Source organism: Euleptes europaea, chromosome 2 (assembly GCF_029931775.1).
Source record: "Euleptes europaea isolate rEulEur1 chromosome 2, rEulEur1.hap1, whole genome shotgun sequence".
In the NCBI taxonomy this organism is placed as follows: domain Eukaryota; kingdom Metazoa; phylum Chordata; class Lepidosauria; order Squamata; family Sphaerodactylidae; genus Euleptes; species Euleptes europaea.
This window is the reverse complement of record NC_079313.1, coordinates 3,882,951-3,909,259: the sequence shown is the minus strand read 5'-3', so window position 1 is coordinate 3,909,259 and position 26,309 is coordinate 3,882,951. Positions and strand designations below refer to the sequence as shown.

Genomic DNA, 26,309 nt, shown 5'->3' with positions numbered 1-26,309 from the left:
ATCAGTTCCCCTGGAGAAAACAGCCGTTTTAGCAATTGAACTCTATGGCATTATACTCAATTGAAGACCCTCCCTTCTCCAAACCCACCGTCCACAGGCTGCACCCCCAAAATCTCCCAGTATTTCCTAACCCGGAACTGGCAACCTGAACTGAACTCCAGATGACGAAGATCAGTTCACCTAGAGAAAATGGCCGCTTTGGAAGGGGGCCTCTATGGCATTATAGCCCATTGAAGCCCCTCCCTTCCCTGAACCACGCCCTCCTCACACTCCACCCCCAAAACCTCCAGGTATTTTCCAACCCAGAGCTGCCAACCCTAGCGGGGCATGAGATGATAAGCATGTATTGGAGTGATGTGTAAGGAAGGTGAAGAAGAGGTTGTCCTTTTTAGCTCCTTGTGCGGTGATGGAGAAACTTTATGTTGAATGAGGTCTAGTAGGTTTGATAGTATTGGCAGGAGATACTGCGCTTTGGGAGTGAATGGAATCCTAGGTTTGGAATTGTGTTGGGAGATCCTGTGGATGGGCTGTGGCGAGCGGTGATGCATCTTCTCGCTCCCCGCTCCTTTCCTGAACCTCTTCCATTTTTTAACCCTTTGTCTGTGCTTGTCCTCTTACAGAGATACTGCCATCATGTGGATCCAAGTGCGCACCATGGATGGGAAGGAGACGCATCGAATGGACTCCCTTTCCAAGCTGACCAAAGTGGAAGATCTCCGGAAAAGGGTATACAAAGTGTTCCGAGTGGCACCTGATAGACAAAGGCTCTTCTACAGAGGCAAACAGGTACTCATCTCCCCCTCTTTCCCTTCACCATTTCCTAGACTGTCTCTCTTGACCCTCCCCCAAACCTTTGTGCATCATATGGCACAAAAAATGGAAAAGGAACAGCCAAGTTATAAAGAGGAAAACTATTGTTGGAAAGCACTTTGGTGGATTTTGTACCTTGTAAATTAAGTTTTTTAAAACCGGTTGTTTTCATGGAGTGTGGCTGAAACCATTTGTTGTCTGCAAGATGGAAATTGTGCAGGTCAGCTTGCGTCTGGTTTCTTTTTATCTTGTAGTGGTTAGTAGCTGCATCGTTTCTGCCTATTACAGGTGGCTCTTAGATTTGCAAGGTGTAACTTAAGTGGTTAAAGGGTGATACGGCAGTTTAGAATGTGAGTCTGGCTAGCAGCCTCTTCTGAGTGGCTTGGGATCGGTGGGAAAACTTTAGAAGTAAGTTTGCTGGTTAACCTCTTTAAAAGTGAGGGAAATTTCCTGAATTGCACTGCCATCTAGCGACTTCACTTAAACAGTGCTCTGGATTGCCTATTGGTCTAGCATTTCCTTGTTTCCAGTTCTGTAAATGTTGTTCAGCATGATGAGTAAACTGTTTTTGCCTTTATTAGGCAAATAAATGCCTCTTGGGATTTAGCTGCTCTTTATGTTTTGCATAATGGGACTTTCTATGAACTTCTGAAGCGTGCGTGCCAAGTTTCTGAATCTCCAGTACAATTTCAGCCATTTTCAAAAGAAGCATTGTAGGTGTGACCTGTTTGGTGTGAAATTCTTTCTCCTTGCCCTTTCCTCCTGTGATAAAGGAACACTAGTGTGTATTACGGCCTTTTTGTGGTTAGGGTGCTGGTTTCGATACTCAGAGCCCTCAGTGGTTTGGCTGCGTAGGAGACTGCTACTTCCTCTCAAATCTAAATGCCCCATCTTGACATAATGGCCATCAAGAAAACTAGGGGATCTGAGAGAGCTATGTTTACATGACTTAGCAGTGCCTGGAGAGTCATCAAAATCTATGCCTGAGGCTGTTCAGAACCGTTGCGCAAGATTTATATTTGGATTTATTTGGTATTAGCATCCACTAATGCTTTTTCCTGGCTTTAAGCGGACATTAAAATTCTTAACCTTACAAGCATCTCTTAATTTGTTTCCATTTTGGATTGGGGGTTCTAACTGAACATCAGTGGAAGAGCATTGCATCAAATTGTTGTGGCAAATAGTTAACATGACAAATATTCTGAATGTTCTTTGTGTGTACTTGTATTTTCCTTCCCCCCAAAGTACAGCAATAGTCTATATGAACTTCAAAAACATGTTGGATATATTGAGCTGGAAAAAAAGAAGGCACCAATTAGAAGCATTGGTTTTTGGGTGTGTTTTTTTTGCTGTCAAGTCACATATGACTTATGGTGACCCCTGAGGAGGTTTTTAAGGCAAGAGATGTTCAGAGGAGGTTTGCCATTGCCTACCGTTGTGTCACAACCCTGGTATTCCTGGGAGGTCTCCCAGCCAAATATTAGCCAGGGTTGACCCTGCTTAGCTTCTGAGATCTGTCATGATCAAGCTGACAAGGTCAGGTTAGCCTGGGCTATCCAGGTCAGGTAGAGACATCGTAGAAAGTGGTTATAATACCAACTTTCTTTTGCTGTCTACTTAGTGGGGTGTTGTCTCATATGACAAAGTTGATGTTTCCCTTTCAGGTTGCAAGTGTGTGGGTGGGTAATTTATTCTAACTTGGAGAGTGCTTGAGAGTAAAGTTCTTTCCCAGTTTCTGCTTTGTTATGCAAAAAGAGGAGAAGAATTCTGGAGCTTGCAGTGTGATAAGGAGTTGCATTTCAATTTGCCCCAGGAGGAAATGCAAAGATTTTTTTTTATTCTACTTAGCTGGGGCTGTCAAGGGAACAATAAACCTAAACCTTCCAAGCATCATAAGAATAAAATGATAGACAATAAAAATATCAGTTAATAAGACAGCTGGGCAATACTACCCAGCAAATGGCAATAGCTCTGACAGGTCCTGGAGGGAAATGAAGAAAAACCAATAGAGAAAACTTATCAGCCCAGAACGAGCAATTTGCAATTTAAAAGGGACTGGTTGTGTGAAAACGTCTTGACAAAGCACAAAAGGACACATATCTGTGGAGGGAGTTTTATAGGCTTGGTGCTACTACAGAACAGGCCCCGTCTTTGGCAAACTTCCCCCCCCCGCCCCCATTGCCTCTGGAGAGGGAGGTGGTACATTAAGTAGAGATGGGTCTCTGCAAAAGTTCTTAAATAGAGGGGTAGCTTCTTAAAGAAGTGAATAGTCCTATAGATATTTTGGCCTCAGACAGGTTAGGGCTTTAAAGGGGATGCATGGTGTGGAGACAGCTGACAAGGAGAAGCTTTTCTCCCTCTCTCGTCATACCAGAACGTGGGGTCACGTGCTGAAGCTGGAGGATGAGAGATTGAAAACAGATAAAAGGAAATATTTCTTCACCCAACGCATTGTTAAATTGTGGAACTCCCTGCCCCAGGATGTGGTGATGGCTGCCAACTTGGAAGGCTTTAAGAGGGGACTACACATGCTCCTGGAGGATAGGGCTATCCATAGCTACTAGTCCAAATGGATACTAGTCATGATGCATACCTATTCTCTCCAGTATCAGAGGAGCATGCCTATTCTATGAGGTGCTGTGAAACACAGGAAGGATGCTGCTACAGTAGTCTTGTTTGTCGGCTTCCTAGAGGCAGCTGGTTGGCCACTGTGTGAACACACTGCTGTACTTGATGGGCCTGGGTCTGATCCAGCAGGGCTTTCCTTATGTTCTTATGTGATGGATAATAACACTTTGAATTGTACATTGAACTGGCTGCTGGTGCAGTTTTTTTAAAAACTGTGGAGAGGTGTTCTGGATAAGAGAACCATCAGCAACTTTGCTTAACTATGCTGTACTGGCCAAGGCATCCACCTAGGCTTAGAAGACAGGCCTGTGTGCTGCTCAGACTGTACCTGTGGCTCTTGCTCATGTCAGTGTGGTGTAATGTCTGCCAGTGGGTGCTGGCTCCTCTGATACTGGAGAGAATAGGTATGTACTAATAAACTTCAGTCCTGTGTATATTGGGCTGTAATGGCCTCTGGCCAAACAATAATACTTTTAAGTGTTTAAAAGAGACTGGAACTTGATGCCTTGCAACTACCCAAACGTTTTATGCCAGTGGGGTGCGTTAAATGCATGGCCTGGACAGATAGGCGCCGTAATCTGAGATCAATTTGGCTTGTGGTTCACCATCATGTTTCAAAAGCATGTGGACATCCTTGGCCCAAGATGGGTAGGTACTTCACATCGTCCTCCTAATGGAAAACTGAGCTGCAAGCAGGTGGCTGTTGACTACCTGCTGGGAAGCCTGTGAGAGGGATGGAATTGTTAAAAGTGGCGGTCCAATAGTGGAATTGAGAAGGGGCCCGCCTTCTTAACTAGGAAATAAGTGGAAGAGTGTTGGGTTTCAGTATTTATTTTAATTTTCAGAGGGGCTTGGTCTGTTGCGGCAAAAATTAGTGTCCCTTGGCTTCTTAAAGACGAACAAGTTTACTGTGATATGTTCTATAGTGGGTTGCTTTGCTTAGCTGTATGTGACTCATGAAAGCTAGCCTGTGAAATGACAAATGTGTGTGTCTTTAAGGGACCACAGGGTCCCTTTCTGTCTGAATTACATCTTTATGCTTAAAGAGTGGATCCCCAGATGCAATTCTACACTCGCCATGAAGCACAGCTCGTAATCGCTTTCCATGCACCCTTTTAGCAACTTTTCCAGCAGCCCTATAAGGTAGGGCAGTAGATGGTTCTGATATTGCCCGTGCAGGCCTGAGGCAGAGAGGGCATGGCTTGTGAAAAGGCACCCATCTGAGGCCTCAGCTAGGGGATTAGTTTATGCTGTCAGCTGCTCTACAGGGTGAATTGAGTGGCATGTTGCTTCATGTTCCCCTCCCCCCATGCCCAATGCAGGTGGTATTGAAGTGAAAGAACTTGTGGGTGAGATTACTGAGGCTATTAATTGCAGGAGGATACAAGATGTTTGTTGGACAGGAAGAACAGATTGTTAAACTGTTTTGAGGCATTCCCAAGGGGCAGAATTGAGGCAGTTTGTGTGGAAAAGCTTTTAATTGTATCACGGGCTTCTGTCAATGTGTTCTAAAATGTTTGAAGCATGCTGGAATGGAGTTGGGCATCTTGGGCCATGATGCAACAAGCTGCAGAGTTGCAGCAGAATTTGTTCAGTTGCCTTTTTAATGCGCTGGTGGAAATGAAGCCATGAGAAGAAATCTGGCAAACAAACTGTAGCACTGTGGCTAAAACAGGTTCACTTAAAGAATGATATTGTTCACTGGTTATATAACATTTCTAAGCAAAACTGTATTTGTACAACAATAATCGTATCAACAAGCAGAATCTATATGATTTCAAACAAGAGAATCCACAGACTTAAAGCATCCTATAGATGCAAACCTAACGTGTGCATAAGTTACAACCACATTTTGGAAATTACAAAATAATATAATATTAACTGAGATTACAAACAACAGTATGCAAGTTCATAACTAAATGTTTATACAAGAATGTAGCGAATGGTGATAAGGGCACCCGGTATAGCTTTGCTTATAAATGTTATATAACTGGTGAACGATATAGTTCTTTAAGTGAACCATTTTTTAGTCACAGTGCTATGGTTTGTTTGCCAAATTTCTGCTTTAGCATGAGGTTCTTTTTTCTTGTTTACCATTTTGTATAATCATGAAAAGAAAGCTGGCAGCCCTAGGAATTAAAATTAAGCAATCTTCTCTAAACTGTGGCCTTTTTTCCAGGGTGTATGAGAAAGTGGAGCAATTAATAAGTTCATTTCCAATTGCTTATTGCGCCTCTCTAAATAACCAGTGTGTTCTCTTCTGACTTTTCTACAGATGGAGGATGGTCATTCCCTTTTCGATTATAATGTTGGCCTGAATGATATTGTTCAGCTGCTGGTCAGGCCGAGCCCCGGCATCCTGCCTCTGGCTAACAAAGAGAAGGACTCTGAATTGTCAGACACGGATTCTGGCTGCGGCTCTGGGCAAAGCGAGTCGGACAAGAGTTCTAATAATGGGGAAGGGGCTTTGGAGATGGACAATGTGCAGCCAAGCACATCTGCCCAGGCTGACCTAGTGAACTTGGTGGACCCGGGTTTCGGATACTACAAGGTGAGGGGGGTTTCTGGTTCGCTGTTTAAAATTCATAAGGAAAAGCTGATGCTCTGAAGCGAACCATTAAGAATGTGTCCATTGATATGATTTTATACGTAGGTGGATAAATTATTACAGGCATACCTTGGAGGTATTGCGGGTTTGGTTCCAGACCACTGTAATAGAGCGGATATTGCAATAAAGCGAGCCACACACATTTCCCTGTACATATAAAAGTTATGTTTACACTATACTGTAGTCTATTAAGTGTGAAATAGCATTATGTCTAAAAAAATACATACCTTAATTAAAAAAAACACTTTATTGCTAAAAATGTGACACACACAATGTGAGCACATGCTGTTGGAAAAATGGCGCCGACAGACTTTCTCGATGCAGGGTTGATACACTTTCAATTTGTAAAAAAACCCTGCAATATCTGTGAAGCACAATAAAGCAAAGCGCAATAAAATGAGGTATGCCTGTATTCTGTTTTATATTTAAACACTTCACCATGTTAAAGATGCTGAAGTCTGTGAAATGATTAAAAAACAAACAAAAAATGCATAAACCAAGACTCATTAAGAGAGAAGAATGTTCCATTGCTCGTATCCAAATTGAACATCTTCTGGCAGTAGAACATGGCACAAGGAAGTTACATTCCACTTTCCCTATTCTGGTTTCTTCCCAAGAGTATTGTGGGTTTGGTGAGGGTGCAAAGAAATCTGTTAGCTGGTCCCCTGGGATTCCCTGTGGCGAAGAAAAGACTGCGAAACTAGTTTGGGCCAGAAGCATAGCCCTGTGACCTAAAATATCCTCCCTGCATAATTGTGTCTGAAAACATGGGTGTCACCTTATGTTGAAAGGACTCCCTCTTCACCCTCATATCCTCTTGTGAACTCAAAAGTTTGGCAAAGGATTTTTGAATTCCACAGAACCAGCATCAGATATTTAGGACTCTATTCTAGGCTAAGTTGCGTCAATTATCTCCAGCAACCGAAAGGTGTTTCTAGTGGCCATCCAAGTCTCTGGAGCACTGCTTTTTGTAGAATGAGTGGAAACGTTAGTGCTGCTTGGCTTTTAGTGGCCTGGGTTAAGTCAAACAGTCTGATACTGCTTTGTATGTTTAGAGTGAGTTTAGGGAAGAACAAGCTGGTGACATGTAAGGGATTGCTGGGATCAGGGGGACAATTTAGAATCCCCCCCCTCCCGGTTTTAGGATTCTCTTAAGCTCGCAGGCTGATTCGCGCCCCCTCCCCCAGTGTGCAGGTTCTTTCAACATTCTGGAGCATTTTTAATCCTCATCAGGTTTGTTTTGGGGGGATCTTTTCATTCATACTGTCATATTTTCTATATACCTAGAGAGTGTTAAGGAAAAGTAGAGGCTCCTATCCTGTCTGCACGTGGCCCTGTTACTTAGGACATTTCTATGCTGCCTCTTTCAGAGTTCTGCTTTATGTGGCTTATGATTAAATTATTGTTAAAAGATCTCTTGTCCACCCACATGGGGGCTGGCCAGCTTATTAACAGGCACAGCAACATCTGTTTGAAGTAGGGGGAAACAACAATGACATTTGCCCTTGGGTAATTTCAAGGTTGAGATTCGGGGCAAGAAATGCAAACGGGCTTTATTTCTTTTAGATCAACGAGCTGGTGGACGCTCGCGACACAAGCATGGGGGCCTGGTTCGAAGCACAGGTTGTAAATGTGACTCTGAAAGAGAAGGAGACCAACAAGGAGAACGAGAGCGACGAGGAATCCGAGCTTCCGGAAGCCGTCGCCGAAGAGGATGTTATATATCATGTGAAATATGAGGAGTGAGTGGCTGTTGGAGTGTGTCGTAGAAACTTCTCTAGCAAGCAATATTGCCTCAGAAGCTGCAGTTAAACCCGGGCCTCTGCAGAAGTGTTGTGGATAAAATGGGAATGGTGGTTTCAAGCTGGCAGTGTTTGGTCAACTGAGATCTGCTTTTTTTAAAATACAAGGTTTTTCTGGGTGTGTGTGTGTGAATATGGGCTCCGTAACTAAGTAGTTCACTGTGGTGCTTCTTAAATGTTGCTGCTGCTTCCCTTTGGAAAAATGGCATGCTCCATGGTTTCCCCCTCTGCTTCTTTATGAAAGAGCACTGTGTGCAGGAATATGAGAGCCCCCCTGCAGGGTGCTACTCTAGTTAGAGCACGGCAGCCATGAAGTTCTGGCCAAGGTTGTGCATGTCATTAGTTCCTGTTGCAAGTTGCGCTGGCTTCATCATGCATAAAGGAAACCGGTGCTAGCTGGGAACGGTTTTGTGTGCGTTCAGGTGCCGGGCAAGGGTCAGTGACTGTTGACTGAATCTGCCTGGCATCCTATGGAGATGAGAGGCTGATCCAGCGCTCCTCCACCACAACTCATGGCCCTCCAGGAAAACTAGGTGCAGCCCCTGGTTTTGACAAGAAGTAAGTTTCCTGCCTGAGATGCAGGAACGAAGATGTGCTGTGAAATGCCCTCCGCTTGCTGTAAAGACCGGGGAATGTGCAGGCTGAAGAGACTGTGGTACTGCTGGCAGTACCGCTTAAATGCCAAAATAATAATGGATGATATTTTGAGAAAGGTAATGGTTCAAACGCAACTCATCTGCAATGGCCTGTGGCATCCAGCTGCATATGGCCTGTCTTTGGGATGGTTCCCTCCTCCCCCCACTATAACCCTTAAGGAGGCTCTGGCTTGTAGCCTGTCCCTTTTTGTAACTGCTCATAAACTACTCCAGAGCCACTTTATTGGGCAGGAGCAGAGTATTTGACCTTTCCTACAGTCTCTCAGGACTGTAACTGAGAAAGTTTTGAGCTGCAGTCCCCTCCCCTGGAGGTGAGCAAGAAACCCATCTGTATGCCATTCCCTTTGCAAGCCAGCCATTACAACATTTGACAACTTGTTTAAAGATCCATACTGCTTGCAGCTTGTTAGAAATGTAATGCTTGGGAAATGGTGGTATGTTTTAAAATGCCTCTTGCTTTGGGATGGGCTGAATTCAACTCATTTGTGGGGTGTTTTTTCTTTTCTTAAAGCTACCCAGAGAACGGTGTCATCCAACTGAGCTCCAAAAATGTGCGTGCTCGTGCCCGGACAATTCTGCAGTGGGAGGAGCTGGAAATAGGGGATGTTGTCATGCTGAATTACAACCCTGATGACCCAAAGGAGAGGGGCTTTTGGTATGATGCCAAGATCCTACAAAAACGAGAAACCCGAACGTACAAAGAGTTGTACACCAAGATAGTTCTTGGGTAAGTGGCAGACCCCCAAACCCAGAAGGATCCCTACCACCCCAAATCCTTATTTTTTTTTTTGCAATCCTCGATCCAGACCCAGAATTTGGAGGCAAGGGAAGAGAGCTGCTATAGGGTTGTAAATGCCAGGCTGCCATCCAGTCCCTGCTTGCAGAATAGCCAGCCTGCCTCTTCCTTTTCCCTGTTTTCCTACCTATCGTGCACAAACTCTCTTTGTGTAAAACCTCCAGTTTTGTTTTTGATCGTCTGGTTTGGTTTGCCTCCCTTCTAGTGATGCTGGAGATACCTTAAACGACTGCCGAATTACCCTTGTGGATGAGATCTACAAGATTGAGGAGCCTGGGTGCGCTGTTCCACTGACTGCTGACAGCCCCATGAAAAGTGAGTGTTTTGGTTCTCTGTCGCTCTTCTCTTCAGTGTAGGAGGACAGCTCTGGCTGCAAAGGACCAGTGGTGGGGAGGGCCATGGCTCAGTGGTAGAGCATCTGCTTGGCATTCAGAAGTCATGCAGAAGGTCCCAGGTTCAATCCCCGGCATCTCCAGTTAAAGGTACTGGCCCGCGTTAGGGGACCAAGCTGGTCTTCCCCTCGCCACAGTGTCCTTCCTGGAGAGGAGGCGATACCACCTTCCAATGACCCTTATTCCTCCGGCTGGTGACGATGTCCCTTCTCTAGTCTTGAAGCAGTTAATTAGTTTTGGGCTGCGTGGGGACATTCAGAGCCAGCACTCCCTTTGGTCCGTTCACAATACAGCGTGTCTCTGTGCTTTTGAATCTCTTCAGGGCAGAGCGGACCAGTATGCAAGCACTGCAAGGACAACCCCAGCAAGCCCTGCCGGATGTGCGCCTGCCACGTGTGCGGGGGGAAAGAGAGCCCTGAGAAGCAGCTGATGTGTGACGAGTGTGACATGGCTTTCCACATCTACTGTCTTAACCCTCCTCTTAGCAGAATACCTGAGGACGATGACTGGTAAGCTGCGAAGGGTTCCTCTAGCACAGCGGTTCCCAAACTTTTTCGGGCCGCCGCCCCCTCGGTCCCACAGACTCAACCTCAGTGTCCCCTCTGTCCTATCCTAAAAAAAGCGTTATTCCAAATAGGGGTTTTTGCATAACTCACTAAAGAAGATAATAACAATAAAATTTCCAAACAGTAACAATTAATTGCACAACTATTCAAAATCAAATTAAAACTTTTGAGTTGAAATGTATTCAACAAAACTGATGAACTTGATCCAGTGGTACCATCTGTTCAGAGTCTGGAAAAAATATTCTGATAGTTTCCGCAAAATTTGCCAGCATAGTGCCATAGCTTGATCTATTGTAAATTAGTGAACAATGATGTTGAAGGGGCCCACCTCTAGCGCCCCCCTGCTGCCCCCTTGCCTCTTAGTGGCCCCCAGGCAATATCACCGCCCCCCAGGGGGTAGTACTGCCCACTTTGGGAACCATTGCTCTAGCAAGTCTTAAAGAGGAGTGTGTTGTTCACACAGTTGACCTGGGACTGAACATTAGCCCTGAAAAGGGTAATGGCAGCTTTGGACCTTTTGCGCATTGCCTTTTCTTCAAGGCAGCTGGGAAATGACTGCGCTCGAGCAGAGCAAAACTGGCCGCTGCCCCAAGAGAAATCCCAGGACTGTTGGGGAGCCATTGAGGGGATCTGTGACTGTTGCAGATGGGTTTTGGGGGCTTATAGGATGGCCTCTCTTGAATTGAGAAAAGCTTCCCTGTGGACCTGATCTTAAAAGTACCTGGCAGCACCTCTCTGGGGTCTGGGACCGAAGACTCATGATTCTCAGAGGGAAGCTTTCCATTGCGTGCTAAAGCACTGAAAGCAAAACAGGCACAGATGCCGCTAGAGAGCCAGTGTGGTGTAGTGGTTAAGAGTGGTGGACTCTAGAGATCCAGGTTTGATTCCCCACTCCTCCCCATGAGCGACAGACCCTAATCTGGAGAACCGGGTTTATTTCCCCACTCCTCTGCATGAAGCCTGCTGGGTAATCTTGGGCCAGTCACAGTTCTCTCTGACCTCTCAGCCCCACCTACCTCACAAGGTGTCTGTTATGGGGACAGGAAAGGAAGGAGATTGTAAGCCGGTTTGAGTCTCCTTAAAAAGTAGAGAAAATCAGCATATAAACACCAACTCTTCTTCTAGAAGCACACAACCTTAATTTCCACCTCCCTGTGACTTATGGCCAAATGTACAGAGTCAGCATGGACTTTGAGTCCATCCACTGTGTATACATGTGAGTGTACTTAGATGGGTCCATTCAGGAGTCGCATTTTGCGTTGGGCTACATTCGAGTCTCTGGTTCGAGTCTCTGCTTTGCTATGAGGCTCACTAGACTGGGCATGTCACTGGTTCTCAGGGTAGCTTCTGAGGCTAAAATGGGGTATCCTTGTGTCAGTTGCTCTGGTTGTCCTGCAGGAGGGGGTGGGATACAGACATTCATTCAGCAGCTTCTCCGCACCCCTTGAGGCACGCTGAAGCTCCCTTGTGTCATCTGTTTTATTTTGAGCAAGAACTCTGGGTGCAGGGCTATAAGAACCGAATTCTGTGAGATGTCTGTCTTTTTAGTTCGACAGCATTGCTTGCCTTTGGTTACTATGAAATGCCTGGATTTAAAAAAACAAACACTTGTGGAGGATTGTTGTTTTTCAGAACAGATGCATTGGTCAGATTTCATGTTGCACCAGCATTCATGCTTTCTGTGATCCAGACAACCTGCTTGCCGTGCTTTAACGCCCTGCCTCAGCAAGGGAGCTGTAGAGAATTGTACACTGTGCCAGCATTGTGTGGTTAAGAGCAGTGGTTTGGAGTGGTGGACTCTAATCTGGAGAGCCGGGTTTGATTTCCCACTCCTCCACATGAGCAGCGAACTTTAATCCGAAGAACTGGATTTGATTCCCCACTCCTCTACATGAGTGGCAGACTCTAATCTGGAGAACCAGGTTTGATTCCCCACTCCTACACATGAAGCCAGCTGGGTGACCTTGGACAGCTCTCTTAGAGCTCTCTCAGCCCCACCTACCTCACAAGGTGCCTGTTGTGGGGAAGGGAAGGTGATTGTAAGTTGGTGTGATTCTTCCTTAAGAGGTAGAGAAAGTCGGCATATAAAAACCAACTTTTCTTCTTCATATGCGAAGTCTAGGTTTGGAGCTGTGGCAGGGGCTCCAATTTAAACTTCCTACTGCTGCAGATAAAAACCGGGCAACAAATATCTGTTCCTTTACCCTGCCGATGCTTCTGCAGGTACTGCCCCGAGTGTCGGCTTGACGTGAGCGAGGTGGTGTTGGCTGGGGAGAAGCTGAAAGAGAGCAAAAAGAAAGCGAAGATGGCCTCCGCCAACTCGTCCTCTCAGCGGGACTGGGGCAAGGTGGGTCTGTCCTGGCTCGGCTTGTCTAACACCCCAGTTCCCAAACTTTTTGAGTCATGGTGCACTTTTCAGGAGAGAGATTCATCACGGAGCGCTGATTTTCACCTAGCACCTAGATGACCCTGGTGGTCCCTTCCAATTCTATATACTAAACCGGTCAACAGTAGTATTTTTCTTTCTAGTCTCTTCACGGAGCACTAGGAGATGTTTCACAACATTCATTGAATGTAGGAGATATTTCGTGGAGTGCCAAGTACTGTGGAGCACAGTTTGGGAACCACTGGTCTAGAGCATCAAGCTCCAACATTGCAGTCCTGCACATCTGTTGGGTGCATGCGTGTCTTTCCATACCTCCATAAACACGTGAACACCCATTCAGATCAGCTTGGGGAATTAGCTTGCGTGTCTGTGCAAGGTGCGGCAAACCGGGATGTTTTACCTAAAGAGGTGGCTGTAAGTGGCAAGTCTTTGGTAGGAAAAGGGTGACAGAGACCTGTCCTGTTCTGCGAAGAAGTCCGATGAAAGAAGGAGGGACCCAGTGTGTGTTGGGGGAGTCTCTGTTGCTGTTCAGCTGGTATCCAGGATCAAACTCCCGTTACTGGCTCTAAAGCCAGGCTAGTTATACCATTTTTGGCCAATAGCATAGAAAGAGTTCTTTTCAGGAAACAAAGCATAGAATGAGTTCTTTTCAGGAAACAAAAGATTACGACATAGGATAAATCACGATGGGTAGTCGTGTTAGTCTGTCACTAGCAGTAGAAAAGAGCAAGAGTCCAGTAGCACCTTAAAGACTAACAAAATTTCTGGCAGGGTATGCTCCAGGGTCGCATAACTATGTTAGTCTTGAAGGTGCTACTGGACTCTTGCTCTTTTCTACTGACAAAGGGCTGTCATTAGAGAGGATGGTGCCAAGTTCTTTTCCGTTGCCCCAGAAGGTCAGACCAGAACCAACGACTTGAAATTTAATCAAAAGAGTTTCCGTCTAGACATTAGGAAGAATTTTCTAACAGTTATAGCGGTTCCTCAGTGGAACAGGCTTCCTCAGGAGGTGGTGAGCTCTCCTTCCCTAGAGGTTTTGAAGCAGAGGCTAGATGGCCATCTGTCAGCAATGCTGATTCTATGACCTTAGGCAGATGATGAGAGGGAGGGCATCTTGGCCATCTTCTGGGCATGGAGTAGGGGTCACTGGGGGTGTGTGTGGGGGAGGTAGTTGTGAATTTCCTGCATTGTGCAGGGGGTTGGGCTAGATGACCCTTGTGGTCCCTTCCAACTCTATAATTCTATTATTCTAAGTTTTTACTTGACTACAGGAAGGTTTGCGTGGCCCATTAGTTTTGTCTCCTCGGAAGTCCCAGATTTCCCTTGGGTTCATGTGTGTTGATTTATTCTCTCTGAAATAGCTCTGCTTCTTTCTTTTGAAGGGCATGGCATGTGTGGGCCGCTCAAGAGAATGCACCATCGTCCCGTCAAACCATTACGGACCAATCCCTGGGGTTCCCGTCGGCACCCTGTGGAAGTTCAGAGTCCAGGTGAGAAAAGCGCCAGCGGCGGGGTGGGTGAAGCTGGGAGCCAGGGCACTATTGCCATGCATAATATTGGGCGCACACTTGCAAGCAGTTCTCTGAACTTGGAAGTAGAGAGGGCAGAGCCTACGACGCAGGAGGGAGGAGCCAAGCTGACAAGGGCCACGGACCCTCGGGGCTTTGAATAACCCCTCCTGCTTGCCTTCCTGCTTGTGCAGGAAAGATGCAGCTGCCCCCCTTCTCGGGTTCGGCAGTCTGAGCAGCATTCTGGGGCAGGGGCAAGTGTAGAAATAAAGGGTGGCAGCGGCTCCTATTTCAATTACTAATGAGAGCATAAACAACAACTTCACTAAGCAAAGAGTACTGCAATAATAATAATAATAGCTGCAGGGCCTGCGTAGTGGTTAAGAGCGGCAAACTCTAATTTGGAGAGCCGGGTTGGTTTCCCCACTCCTTCACATGAAGCCTGCTGGGTGACCTTGGGCTAGTCACAGTTTTCTCCGAACTCTCAGCCCCACCTGCCTCACAAGGTGTCTGTTGTGGGGCAGAGGAAGGGAAGGAAATTGTAAGCTGGTCTGATTCTCCTTAAAAGGTAGAGGAAACTGGAGTATAAAAACCAGCTCCTCTTCTTACAACTGTACCTCCCCTCTTCAGTATCTCTTCAGTCTATCAGTGACTACTAGCCATGGGGACTAAAGGGAACCTTCACGTTCAGAGCCAGATAAGCTCTGAATCCTGGCACCAAGAGACAACATTGGGGGAAGGCCTTGGTCTCTATGCCCTGCTGTTGGACCTCCAGAGGAATTGGTTGGCCACTGTGTGAGACAGGATGCTGAACTAGATGGGCCACTGGTCTGATCCAGCAGGGCTCTTCTGATGTCCTTAACTGAACATTTACCATGAAGCTCTGCCTGTACTGAAAATTGTGCTGTTCGGAACAGCTGTGATCTCCTGGTGCATGGGCTTGTCTGTCTGCAGGTGAGCGAATCTGGTGTCCACCGGCCCCATGTGGCAGGCATCCATGGAAGAAGCAACGACGGCGCCTATTCTCTGGTCCTGGCAGGAGGCTACGAAGATGACATAGTAAGTGACCCCAATGTGGCAAAGAAATGGCCAACTGGATTCTCAGGTACAATTGCTGCCTGTATGGACCAAGCCACAGCGTGGTACAGCTGGGCCTGAAAGTCCTGGCTTCAAATGTAGCCTACCCGGTGGGACACAGCCATGGCATTAGAGCAGTGCTTGAGCTCTAGATCACACCTGTGATTAAAACCAGGCTGGGAATAAAATCAGAAAATGCCTAGGTGCTAAATTCCTAAGTGCCATAGTTATAATAATATTAAAAAAATATTGATTCCTCAGGTGTATTGTCATTACCTGAAGCATATATTGATGAGAGTAATCAAATGTCAAAGTGTTTAGATGTCAGCCTACTCATATAAGGCAACAAGAAGGCGATTTGAATTTTCCCTGGACTGAATTTTATGGATGTATTCCAGGATCATGGGAATTCATTCACTTACACTGGAAGTGGAGGCCGTGACCTTTCCGGAAACAAGCGTACGGCTGAACAATCTTGCGATCAGAAGCTCACAAACATGAACAGGTAAGGAAAATAGCACGCTAGCTGAGAGCCAGCGTGGTGTAGTGGTTAAGAGTGGTGGTTTGGAGCGGTGGAATCTGATCTGGAGAACTCGGTTTGATTCCCCACTCCTCCACATGAGCAGCGGACGCTAATCTGGTGAACCGGGTTGGTTTCCCCACTCCTACTCACAAAGCCAGCTGGGTGACCTCGGGCTGGTCACACTGTCTCAGCCCCACCTACCTCGCAGGGTGTCTTGTGGGGAGGGGAAGAGAAGGTGATTGTAAGCCAGTTTGAGTCTCCCTTAAGTGGTAGAGAAAGTCGGCATATAAAAACCCAACTCTTCTTCACTTTTCTAACCGGTCGACAGAACATCATCAGCAGGCGAAACCCAATAGCTCTGTCTCCTGGAAGAACACTTGATGATTCACTTAGATTTAGGAATTTAAACAGCAACACAGAGCATATGGGCAGTGTCTCGAAATGGCCCCAGCACTTCAGCAGTTTCCCCTCTACTTGTACTAGGGTCTCAGGGTATTGTCTTAAACCTTACCAGTTCCTGGAGCACCCTTTCACCCCCTGGGATCAACCCCCCTGAACTCACTTCAGTGTCTGTGCTCACTCAAGCAAGGAGTGAGTCAGAGGCTGGAACAGGGCTCCACCCCCGCAAGCTCCACTCCCTCTGACTTGTATCTTGACTGTAGGAGGGTGTGGGTCATCTCTGGTGGATGAAGTGGACAGTCCTTAAGTAAAAAATGATTTGATCCAAAACTATAGTCCCTTCAAGATAAAACCGCCTGAGGTATCCACCTCTGCAAAGGAAGCAACACACACACACAACCTCCCCAGGTTATTCTTCAGATCTAAGCGGAGGCTGTGTGTCAGTGCTAATGAAGTCTGTAAATGTTGTGCCTGGATAATCCACATCTTTTGCAGCGTTCTCTCGTTTTGTGCAATTCTGCTTTTGCTAGTCTTAGGGGAGGGGCAAAAGTGATTTACTGTTCAGTCATTGGTAACTGTCGCAACACCCTTTGTTGAAGGGTAACAATCTGCATAGCCTTCTCTCTGCATCTGCAACTCACCAGACTCCACATACTTTCCTTTTATCCCCTTCTCTCATTAGAATTTCAGCTTATATGAAGGGAATATGTATTTTCATATTTCAGAACAAATGGCATGCCATAGGTATCAGAAAACAGAAATGTCATTCCTTTCCTTCCTAATTAACTACCCATCAGTGTTAGAATTGGTGCCCAAATTAATTTATGCAAGCTGCCACGTTTTGAAATGTCTCGTTGCAGTCGTAAGAGCCTTATTGTGCATTTTTGACAAAAGACGAGGTCGTCAGGCTGTGGAACTTCACAGCTCAAGCCAGGTCATGTGGCTTTTCCGTGCCTCCGTGGGCCTGTGGACAAGCTTGCCTGATTGCTCAGAGGACAGAGTCTTTGAGCGTTGAGTGAGACCAGCCCCACCACAGGGGGGAAAGCTGCTTACAAGTGAAGCAAGGGGGAAGTAAAAACCTCTTGGGGGTCTCTCCTAACTGGTTTGCTAGATACCTCAGGGAGGCTCACCGGCAGCACAGGAGGGTGATCGCTACTCCCATTATCTGGTAGTTGGAGGCCTTTCAGCATGGGGGTCCTGTAATCCATCACAGGGATTGAGGAGTCCCCCATTTACTTTGCCTTTAAAAAAAAACCCAGTTATTACTGATTGTCCCCAAACCCTATGTTAATGAGTTCCATAGGGTAAAATATATTTACTCCAGTGACGTACCTTGCTAGAGAAAACACCCTCTTAACTTCCGTTCCCTCCATTAACAATGAATTGTAGGCCGCTTCTTGTAAACGGGGGTTCACACTCTTAGTTCAACTCTGCTGATGCATGTCTGGTACCCGCAGGGCTCTGGCACTGAACTGCAGCGCTCCGATCAATGACAAAGAGGGAGCAGAGGCCAAGGACTGGAGATCTGGGAAGCCGGTCAGGGTGGTGCGGAACGCGAAGGGGGGCCGGATCAGCAAATACGCCCCCGTGGAGGGGAACAGATATGACGGCTTATACAAGGTAAAGAAGCACAATTGCATTGCTTTGTACAGAGGAGGCGGGGGTAGATTTGGAACCCTTTGAAAAAAGGTGGGCAATCTCAGATGCCTCTTCTCTCCCCCGCCCCAATTTTCCTAAGGTTGTGAAGTACTGGCCTGAAACAGGGAAGTCTGGATTCTTGGTGTGGCGTTACCTGCTCAAAAGAGACGATGAGGAGCCAGCCCCCTGGACCCGGGAAGGGAAGGAGAGGATGAAGAAGCTTGGGCTGACCATGCAGGTATGCTGCTGTGATGGAGACAGGGTTAACTGTAAGCACTGAGACGAAGGCGTTCTGTCAGCCAATGCCAGCAGGCAGTGGGCAGAGGCTGGTGAGCTGACAAGAATCTTCTTGGAGGGAGCGAGAAGTTCTTGATCTTTTAGCTCTCAGCTCCTGAACTGTGCAGTTGTGTGTAGAGACTCTTAGAACCTGCGTGTTCAAATATCACCTAGCTTGTATAAACCAAACCTGAGTGGTGACAAGGGGAAGATTGTGGCAGAGAGAGAGAGAACCCTTTCTTCAGTCACTAAGTGGGAGGTGGCTCCTGAAATAGGGAGATTCCTGACTCAGTGTTTTGGGGGAGAAAGATTTGTTTTCCGCAGGAGGTGGGCAAGTCTGAGGAGTGGGAAAGGTTGTGGATAAACCTCCACTCTCTGGTATTCTGTGTGCTAGGGTAAACTGAGTCCACACTGAGTATATTGAGTATATGAATATATTGAACAACATCTGAGTATTTTACTGAATAACCTGAAGAAACTGTCCTGAAAACTAAGTACTGTGCCTGTAACCATTTAAGAGTTGAACTGCTCGTAACCGACTAAGCTTTGTGCCTCTCCTGAAGAAAAACAATCAGTCTAACTACCTCTCTATAAATAATAAACTTCAATTTATATTAATTATCATAGGATCATAGAGTTGGACCACCAGGGTCATCAAGTCCAGCCCCCTGCACAATGCAGGAAATTCACAACTACCTCCCTCCCCCACACCCCTAGTGACCAGAAGATGGCCAAGATGCCCTCCCTCTCATCATCTGCCTAAGGTCACAGAATCAGCATTGCTGACAGATGACCATCTAACCATCTAAGATTATATAATCCATTTCAGCCTCTAAGCCTCTCAATTTCACTTGGGGGGAAGGAAAGGGAAACTTTCTCCTCACACAAACAAAGGTGACAAGCTGTGGGGTTAAAGAAATATTAAAAACCCCTCACAGTTATTGGTAACAGCTGGAAAATGTGTGAGGGTTCAAAAGGGAAGAAGGACCCCCACAGCTGCATCACATGTTGCTGGGCACATGTGCCTTTTTTGGATGGCCACAACGGCCGACTGTGTGCAGCTCTTCTGAGAGAAGCTGGGAAATGTACTGCAGATCTGGTGTTGCCGGCATGCGCACTCTGGTAGTCGGGAATGCAGAACATCTAGTGCATCGGTGAACACTTAGATACATTAAGCTGTATTTTCACATCAAGTTAAGTTTTCTGTCCTGCTTTAGAATTAAAATTATTCACACGATTGTGAGCAAGGCTCTGAATTGCTTCTGGTGTCCCGCGTGAGGATACCTAGAGTGGAGATCTTCAGAGGGCACAGCACGCGCTGCTTGCTTCTGGCTTGCATTTATTTCTGCTAAGATTTGTCCCAGTTGTGGCCACTAATTAGTCCATTGTCCTGCTTGTCAACCTTAAGGTCCTCAAAGCGGCTTGTGTTTTAAAATACAATTCCCAACGTATTACCTCCCACTGGTGATTTTCGAACAGCACTTGTTGGCTCACATGCCCCTGTTGCTCTGCTGCAGGGGGTTTCTCTTCAGTGTCTTCGCAATGGCAGTTGCCTCTTCCTCTGAATAAAGGGCTTGAAAACACTGAGTAGAGAATTATTTGTGTGAATTTTTATCATGAAAGCTACAGTAGAAAATGCTTAGATTCCTCCCCCGCCCAGCAGGTTGAGGAAATACCACCTCGAAGCTTTTAGAGATGCAACCTGTAAAGTAAAACGGATGCCAACAAATTTTCACCAGCGTGGTGCAGTGGTTAAGAGCTGTGGACTCTGATCTGGAGAACCGGGTTTGATTCCTCACTCCTCCACATGAAGCCTGCTGGGTAACCTTGAGCCAGTTACAGTTCTCTCTAAACTCTCTCAGCCCCACCAACCTCACAGGGTGTCTCTTGTGGGGAGGGAAGGTGGCTGAAAGCTGGTTTGATTTTTCCTTAAGTGGTAGAGAAAGTCGGCATATAAAAACCAGCTCTTCATATGCAAAGTCTTAGGTTTGGAACTGTGGCAGGGGCTCAGATTTGAACTTCCTACTGCTGCAGATAAAAACGGGGCAACAAATATCTGTTCCCAGCCCCACCCACCTCACAGGGGCAGGGGGAGGGGCAGGGAAGGAGATTGTAAGACAGTTTGATCCTTCCTTAAGTGGTAGAGAAAGTCGGCATATAAAAACCAACACTTCTTCTTCACTGGCTAGCCTGACTACATGAGGCTCTCAGTAGTCTGCAGTATATTGCCCCTTACCCTCGCTGTATATTGCCCCTTGCTGCTGAATATGTGCACAACATGGTTCTTGTTTTCTCCCCTCTCCCCTGGCAAATTAGTCTTTGGCATCAGTGTAAGCGAGAATGATGCTGTGTTCAGTTAGGTGACTTTAAATCCGCGGTTGACAAATGGGCTAGGAGAAAAGGAACGTAAGATGAGCTATGCCGGAACAGTCCGTCTAGTTCAGAATACTGTTTTCCACCAGCAGCAGGAGAGAAGGGGGTGGTATTTGGGAACGAGGGCTGTTGACTGAGAACTATATAAAAGATAACCTCCCTCCAATTTAGTATCCTGAAGGGTATCTGGAAGCTGTTGCAAATAAAGAGAGAGAAAATGACAGTACACCTGAGGAAGAATTTGAAACTCCAGGCAAAGGAAAGAGGAAAAGAAAATCCGGTAGGTGACTGTGCCGAGTGGCCGAGTCCTTCTGATTTCTTCTCTCCCCATCCCTCCCCCGTTTTTGACGCTTGCGTTTTTTTTTGCCCAGCGAACGGGTCACGGTGCTCTGAGTCTCCAGCTGCCACTCCGAAGAAGACTAAAGTGGAGGCATACAAACTCACTGCCCAGCAGAAGGCTCAGATCAAGGCCGACAAAGCCAACGCCAAGCTGTGGGACGAAGCTCTGGAAGCCCTTAAGGACGGACCGGTAAATCTGGGCGTGGGCTGGTGAACGGCCTCCGTTCTGGTCTGGTTCAGCTAGATGGGGTTTCATTGATAGTGGGTAATCACTTTTGGTGAGAACAATTTTATACATGAAACAAACAAAAAAAGCTTTCCCCAGCCCATCCCGTGAGCTGTGGGTATATGCACTCGGGGAGGGGCTGTGGCTCAGTGGTAGAGCATCTGCCTGGCATGCAGAAGGTCTCAGGTTCAATCCCCCGGCATCTCCAGTTAAAGGGACCAGGCAAGTAGGTGATGTGAAAGACCTTTCTCTGCCTGAGACCCTGGAGAGCCGCTGCCGTCAGAGTAGACATTACTTGACTTTGATGGACTGAGGGTCTGATTCAGTATAAGGCAGCTTCATGTGTGTTCATATGTTCACTTGAAAACGGAATGAAGTGGCAGAGTCCAGACGTGACAGCAGCCTCTACCACTTCATGCTAAAGATGGGAACGTCATTAGTGAATGCATTACCATGTTAAAAACAAAGGCGACCAGTGCAATGTGAACGCATGAAGCTGCCTTATGCTGAATCAGACTCTTGGTCCATCAAGGTCAGTGTTGTCTACTCAGACCGGCAGCGGCTCTCCAGGCTTGACCGATAGAGGTCTTTCACATCACCTTCTTGCCTGATCCCTTTAACTGGAGATGCCAGGGACTGAACCTGGGACTTTCTGCAGGCCCAGCAGCTGCTCTACCAACTGAGTCATGGCGCCTCCCAAAATGTGTTTCCGCCCGGGATCAAACTGGGGACCCTTTGCATGCAAGGCGAATGTGATAACTGCGATGTTGCGTAAACCTATAAGGTGGAGAGGGGGCTGGGCTTGAAATCTCCCTCTGGTGCGTCTATAATGACAGGGAGCCCTTTTCTGGACAGGCCAGGCCAACCTACCTCCTACTTTCCGCTACATGGGTGTCAGCAGACTGTTAATTCCCTCAGTGTCTCTTCATTTTCCGCAACCCCCTGCCCTTTTGCACCACATAAAGCGCTGTCTCTCTTTATGCTGCCTTTGCCTGGAATTTCCCTTGCTATTTTGCCCAGCTCCCCCCCAATCTCTTTCAAACCCCTTGCTCACCACTACAACTGCTTTTCTTTTTTTAATTATTTTTTATTTGTTTTTTTTGTATAAGGGGATACAGAAAAAGGGTGGGATTAGGGAAAGGGGGTAAAACATATTTCATCATCCAGGCCCCAGCTCGATCCAAGCTTAGCAAAAGAAAAGAAAAAAAGCAACTATTATCAAATTTCTATCTTTCATCCAAAGCATTAAAACATCTAAAATTTCACTAAAACGCATTATGTCCCCCAAACCTCAACATGTATTAAACTAAGAAGAAACTGGTATTATCCTAAATGTTTAAAGCATCGTGAATCTCACTGAGCTTATTCTTGTAAATCATTGGTTTCTTAATATGCAAAATAGCTTACTTGTCACGTGAATAGTCGTAAAAGAATTGCGTTTTCGTCACAAATTCATTTGTTGATTTCATGTTAATCAGGTGATTTAATCTGGCCATCAATGCAAAATCCAAAAGTTTGTTGTTCCATTCTGTAATGTCAGGAAAACAACTGCCTTTCTTGAACGCTCTGACTTGAACCCAATTCCCTCTTTCTACATTTCCATCCCTACCCGCTCCCTTCTCTCCTCCCGGTGTATATAGAAGTTTGTACTTTTCCGAGCAGCGCTTCGGTACATGGTGTTTTTGGCAGTGAAGAGGGGAAGAACGGAAGTATTGTTAACTCTTCCAACTCCCTCTTTCATGGCAGAAATTCCTGAAGAAAGTAGAGGAAACCTTTTTGTGCATTTGCTGCCAGGAGGTGGTGTTCCAGCCAGTCACAACGGTGTGCCAACACAACGTTTGCAAGGTGAGCAGCTCCACCTCTAGGTGTCCTTCAGAACTTTCTGTGTTTCTGGAAGTGGAACTTTCTGAATAGGTTTGGGACTGACCTGAGGGCGTCCGCCTCTGCGGACCAAAACCAGATTTCACCAATAAACGGAGTTTAGTCTTTGCAGATTCACAGCAAGAAAATCGACCAGAGTGGTGTAGTGATTTGGAGCGGTGGAATCTGATCAGGAGAATCGGGTTTGATTTCCCCACTCCTCCACATGAGCGGCGGAGGCTAATCTGGTGAACCGGATTGGTTTCCCCACTCCTCCACACGAAGCCAGCTGGGTGACCTTGGGCTGGTCACATTCTCTTAGCCCCACCTACCTCACAGGGTGTCTGTTGTGGGGAGGGGAAGGGAAGGTGATTGTAAGTCTCCCTTAACTGGTAGAGAAAGTTGGCATATAAAAACCATCTCCAGTTCTTCTTCTATGCCTAGAGGGCATTTCATCCCATTTCTGTTTTGTTAAGAGGTAAAGCTAAACGGCTTCACTTCAAGTAATTGTCTCTGGCAAATCACATCGTCAGTTTTAGGGGAGGTAGCTGCCTCAAAGTTATCTTGTGTAATAAAGGATGATTACATCCTTCTGAGCCAAAAAAACAAAAGGTACCCGTTTACCTGGGTTTAGCGGCAAGAAAGCCAGAAGGGCTGTGGGTTCAGTCCACTAGCCTCAAGGGTCATTTTGTACCCTATAATATACCTTAATTTAAAAAATGCTGTAACAGTTTTGTGGATTGCAAAGCATAAAAGCAAATGGTTAATTACTCCCATATTTTAACTCCTATCACACGAACACATGAAGCTGCGTTCTACTGAATCAGACCCTTGGTCCATCAAAGTCAGTATTGTCTACTAAGACAGGTAGCGGCTCTTCAGGGTCTCAGGCAGGGGTCTTTCACATCACCTGCTTGCGTAGTCCCTTTAACTGGAGATGCCGGGGATTCAGCCTAAGACCTGCATGCCAATCAGATGCTCTACCACTGAGCCATGGCCCCTCTCCATGGTCTCCATGGCAGAAGTCTTTCACATCACCTACTTGCCTAGTCCCTTTAACTGAAGAAGAAGAAGAGTTGGTTTTTATATGCCAACTTTCTCTACCACTCAAAGGAGAATCAAACCGGCTTACAATCCCCTTCCCCTCAACAGACACTCTATGAGGTAGGTGGGGCTGAGATAGCTCTAACAGCTATGACTTTGCCCAAGGTCACCCAACTGGCTTCGTGTGTAGGAGTGGGAAACAAATCCAGTTCACCAGATTAGCCTCCGCAGCTCAGGTGGTGGAGTGGGGAATCAAACCCGGTTCTCCAGATCAGAGTCCACCGCTCCAAACCACCGCTCTTTAACCACTACACTACACTAGTGATGTAGATGTTAAAGCCCACTTGGGATGCATTTGATCTCCCCCCAGCAGAAATGTGGATCATGAAAAGCTATGGCTGGTTTTAAAGGAAATGGGTGTGCCACTACATCTGATCGTTTTGATGCGCAACCTGTACTCTGGACAAGAGGCCACAGTTAGAACAGAATATGGAGAAACGGAGTGGTTTCCAATTGGCAAAGGTGTCAGACAAGGATGTATTTTATCTCCCTATCTCTTCAATCTATATGCAGAACATATAATTAGGAAAGCTGGATTAGATTTAGATGAAGGTGGAGTGATAACTGGAGGGAGGAACATTAATAATTTTAGATAGGCTGATGACACTACATTATTGGCAGAAAATAGTGAAGATTTGAAACAACTACTGCTGAAAGTTAAAAGAGAAAGTGCCAAAGCAGGACTACAGCTGAACATCAAGAAAACAAAAGTAATGACTACAGGAGAATTACACAACTTTAAGGTTGACTATGAGGAAATTGAAATTATTCAAGACTTTCTATTCCTTGGCTCTACCATCAACCAAAAGGGAGACTGCAGCCAAGAAATTAGAAGGAGATTGAGACTGGGAAGGGCAGCCATGAAGGAGCTAGAAAAGATTTTGAAGTGTAAGGATGTGACTCTGGCCACCAAGACTAGATTAATTCATGCCATCGTATTCCCTATTACTATGTATGGGTGTGAAAGCTGGACAGTGAAGAAAGCTGATAGGAAGAAAATAGATTCCTTTGAAATGTGGTGTTGGAGGAGAGTGTTACGGATTCCGTGGACTGCCAAAAAAATATATCAGTGGGTTATAGATCAAATCAAGCCTGAACTGACCCTAGAAGCTAAAATGACTAAACTGAGGCTATCGTATTTTGGTCACGTCATGAGACGACAAGAGTCACTGGAAAAGACCGTCATGATAGGAAAAGTTGGGGGCAGCAGGAAAAGAGGAAGACCCAACAAGAGATGGATTGACTCAATAAAGGAAGCCACAGCCTTCAGTTTGCAAGATCTGAGCAAGGCTGTCAAAGATAGGACATTTTGGAGGACTTTCATTCATAGGGTCGCCATGAGTCGGAAGCGACTTGACGGCACTTAACACACACACACAGCAGAAATTCAGGCACATCACTCAGACTTCCATTCCTGGACTTCCTCAGGTATAAGGAATTATTCATTCTTCCCTCTTCTCCGATGCTTATCTCTCAAAGCAGCTATATTAATCAACACCATTCTGTGCCCTCAGGCTTACAGCCTTAAAAAGACCAGACACGCCAGGAAAAGGAGTGGAGGAAAAGTTAGAGGAGGGAGATGGTTCGGATGCTGCTGGCACTAACCTGCTGGAGCAAAGCTTAGCGTATCTTCCTTGTGCTGGTGCCCTTCCTGGGATTTGGTGAGGGGGACATTGGCAGAGGCCAAAGGCCCCTTGCTTCAGCTTTCCCTGGGCAGCCACGGACAAATCTGAAACGATTCACCCTTGTGAGACTTTGTACAAGCGGAGCTGGGCAAAACCTCTTAACTGTATTTGTTGGGTTTCTCCCAGGACTGCCTGGACCGATCCTTCAGAGCAGAAGTCTACAGCTGCCCGGCATGTCGCAACGACCTTGGCAAAAACTACACGATGGAAGTCAACCAACCGCTGCAGACTCTCCTAAACCAGCTCTTCCCAGGGTACGGCAATGGACGGTGATTCCAGAAAAAGCACTTCTCAGTTCCTGTGCTCCCTCCCCTCTTCGAAAAACTTTTAAGTGGTGTTTTGCTGGGGCTTTATTTAAATAGCCTTTTCAGAAAAACTTCTCTCCCCTGTTGCCTCCTTTCTGCCCCTGCCAGCGATAAAGGTTGAGGAACCCATTTGTGTATTTTTTGTGTGAATGCTTACTTTTCTAAGAAAAAAAAGAAAAGCCTTGATATGAGCACAGACTTTTAGGGAATTACAAATTGTTTATTGTGTATGCGCTACTAGATAGGACGGAATTAAGTTCCTGAAGGGGTGGTGTTTACTCTATTTCTAAAAAAGCACCCCCAGTACACAGCTTGGTTGCTAGAACAATCTCTTGAAGCCTATGGATTTTGG

At 46.3% G+C, this 26,309-nt stretch overlaps 1 protein-coding gene across 1 annotated transcript; it reads left to right on the top strand.

Moving 5' to 3' along the window:
- The first annotated feature begins 598 nt into the window (after nucleotides 1-598).
- Nucleotides 599-25,978, top strand: UHRF1 (ubiquitin like with PHD and ring finger domains 1). The gene is made up of 16 exons (XM_056844080.1): nucleotides 599-786; nucleotides 5,714-5,989; nucleotides 7,613-7,788; nucleotides 9,016-9,231; nucleotides 9,506-9,615; nucleotides 10,015-10,201; nucleotides 12,482-12,605; nucleotides 14,027-14,134; nucleotides 15,107-15,211; nucleotides 15,628-15,734; nucleotides 17,609-17,771; nucleotides 17,890-18,027; nucleotides 20,610-20,718; nucleotides 20,810-20,967; nucleotides 22,750-22,848; nucleotides 25,779-25,978. The coding sequence occupies exons 1-16, from the start codon at nucleotides 634-636 to the stop codon at nucleotides 25,923-25,925; spliced, it is 2,376 nt and encodes a 791-aa protein (XP_056700058.1). The 5' UTR covers nucleotides 599-633; the 3' UTR covers nucleotides 25,926-25,978.
- The last annotated feature ends 331 nt before the right edge of the window (nucleotides 25,979-26,309 follow it).

What these genes read in the sequence shown, in the direction of transcription:
- UHRF1 (XM_056844080.1), top strand. Translation starts at nt 634, where the DNA reads ATGTGGATCCAAGTGCGCACCATGGATGGGAAGGAGACGCATCGAATG. An exon ending in TACACCAAGATAGTTCTTGG is followed by an intron (nt 9,232 to 9,505) that starts GTAAGTGGCAGA and finishes CCTCCCTTCTAG; the next exon opens with TGATGCTGGAGATACCTTAA. An exon ending in GATATGACGGCTTATACAAG is followed by an intron (nt 17,772 to 17,889) that starts GTAAAGAAGCAC and finishes AATTTTCCTAAG; the next exon opens with GTTGTGAAGTACTGGCCTGA.